At 36.5% G+C, this 1572-nt stretch overlaps 1 gene segment (V, D, J or C); it reads left to right on the plus strand.

Moving 5' to 3' along the window:
* Positions 1-247: 247 nt before the first annotated feature.
* On the plus strand, positions 248-726 carry LOC106944282 (Ig heavy chain V region 6.96-like). The segment is given in 2 exon segments: positions 248-300; positions 386-726. Coding segments are annotated over 2 exon segments (366 nt in total).
* Positions 727-1572: the final 846 nt, after the last annotated feature.

Raw genomic sequence — 1572 nt, forward strand, 5'->3', positions numbered from 1 at the left:
ATCATTAGTCTGTGAAAAATAAATAAATAAATAAACATATTTTCTGTATTCACCCAACCAAGACATTTTTGGCTTGTTTTTTTTCTAACATTATGCAGAAGTAAAAAAAGTGCTAACTCTAGATCAGTATTTTTTTTCTCATATATTCTAATTTCTCTAAGTGCCTCGTTTCTTCCTGTGAGGAGGAGTTAATGTAAAGCTCAGCTGTATTTATGCAGGTTCCTACAGAGAACAGAGACACTGAGGTTAACATGATGGACTACAGGACAGTGCTGCTGTTTTTAACTGTCTTTTGGACAGGTGATGATTTACCCTGATTTTAATTTGAAAATATTTCACTTCATATCACTAACATTATTTGTTATGTCTTTAATTGTTATAATAGGAAGCCGCTCTCAGGCTCTAAAAGAATCTGAACCAGCGAATAAAAGACCAGGAGAATCCCACACCCTGACCTGTACCGCTTCAGGATTCACATTCCCAGATTATGCAATGCACTGGATCAGACAGGCTCCTGGGAAAGGACTGGAGTGGGTTGCTCTCGTAACTAAGCCCAGTGGTAGCACCCAGCGATATTCTCCATCAGTTCAAGGCCGGTTCACCATCTCCAGAAACAACGACAAGCAGCAGGTGTATCTGCAGATGAACAGTCTGAAGACTGAAGATTCAGCTGTTTATTACTGCGCTCGAGAGACACAGTGACTGAAGTTGGTTGAGCAGCTGTACAAAAACCTCCAGCAACAATAAACATTAATCTGTTAGACTTAAAGATTCAGACGGTAACACTTGAATTCAAATAAATCATGAATTACATTTTATAGTTTGAATTTTTAGCCCTTCCATAAGATTCTTATTATCACAAAAGAAAACATTGAAATAAGAAGTAAAACTAGATGGAAGCAGCTGGCTTTTATCTTTTTGCTCTTGATGCTCAGACACTTTAAACAAGCTTTTTGTGTTTCAGAACGTTTTCGCTGGAGCTCCAACACAACTGCTGATTTTGAAATTGCTTTACTATTAAAAAGTGTGGGAATGAAAAGGCCAATTATAAATAAGACTGTAACTCCAGCAATCTTATTAAATGTACTTTTAACTTTTTCTACAAAACAATGTATATAGATTTCATTATAAAGATATTGCTTCTACAGCCAGCATTAATTTTACAGCAGACTTAATTAGGAGGTATGTTAAAATTAATCAAGACAGTTTTCTTTTGTTGTACCACTTTATTCTTTTGTGTTAATTTTTGTTTGTTTCTGTGATGAAATTATAGATGATTATGAGTCATGTGACGAATGCTGACATCTAAATTTGGACAAAACATGACATGATTCCATCTAATCCCTTTAAGGAGGAGTTCATGCAAAACTGATGAACTGAGGATGTTTTAAACCCCCTGCAGAGGAAAGATACTCAGTTCAACATGATGCACTGCAGAACTTCACTGCTGCTGTTAACTGTCTGCTGGACAGGTGAACATCTTCTGTTAACCTAAGTTGGAATCAATCCTTTCTCGAGTCCCAGGCTATAACTGTGTTAACATTTTTGCAGGTGTTGGTGGTCAGACTCTGA

This window comes from Poecilia latipinna, unplaced genomic scaffold (assembly GCF_001443285.1).
Source record: "Poecilia latipinna isolate Pla-1442-1.1 unplaced genomic scaffold, P_latipinna-1.0 Scaffold7791, whole genome shotgun sequence".
In the NCBI taxonomy this organism is placed as follows: Eukaryota; Metazoa; Chordata; class Actinopteri; order Cyprinodontiformes; family Poeciliidae; genus Poecilia; species Poecilia latipinna.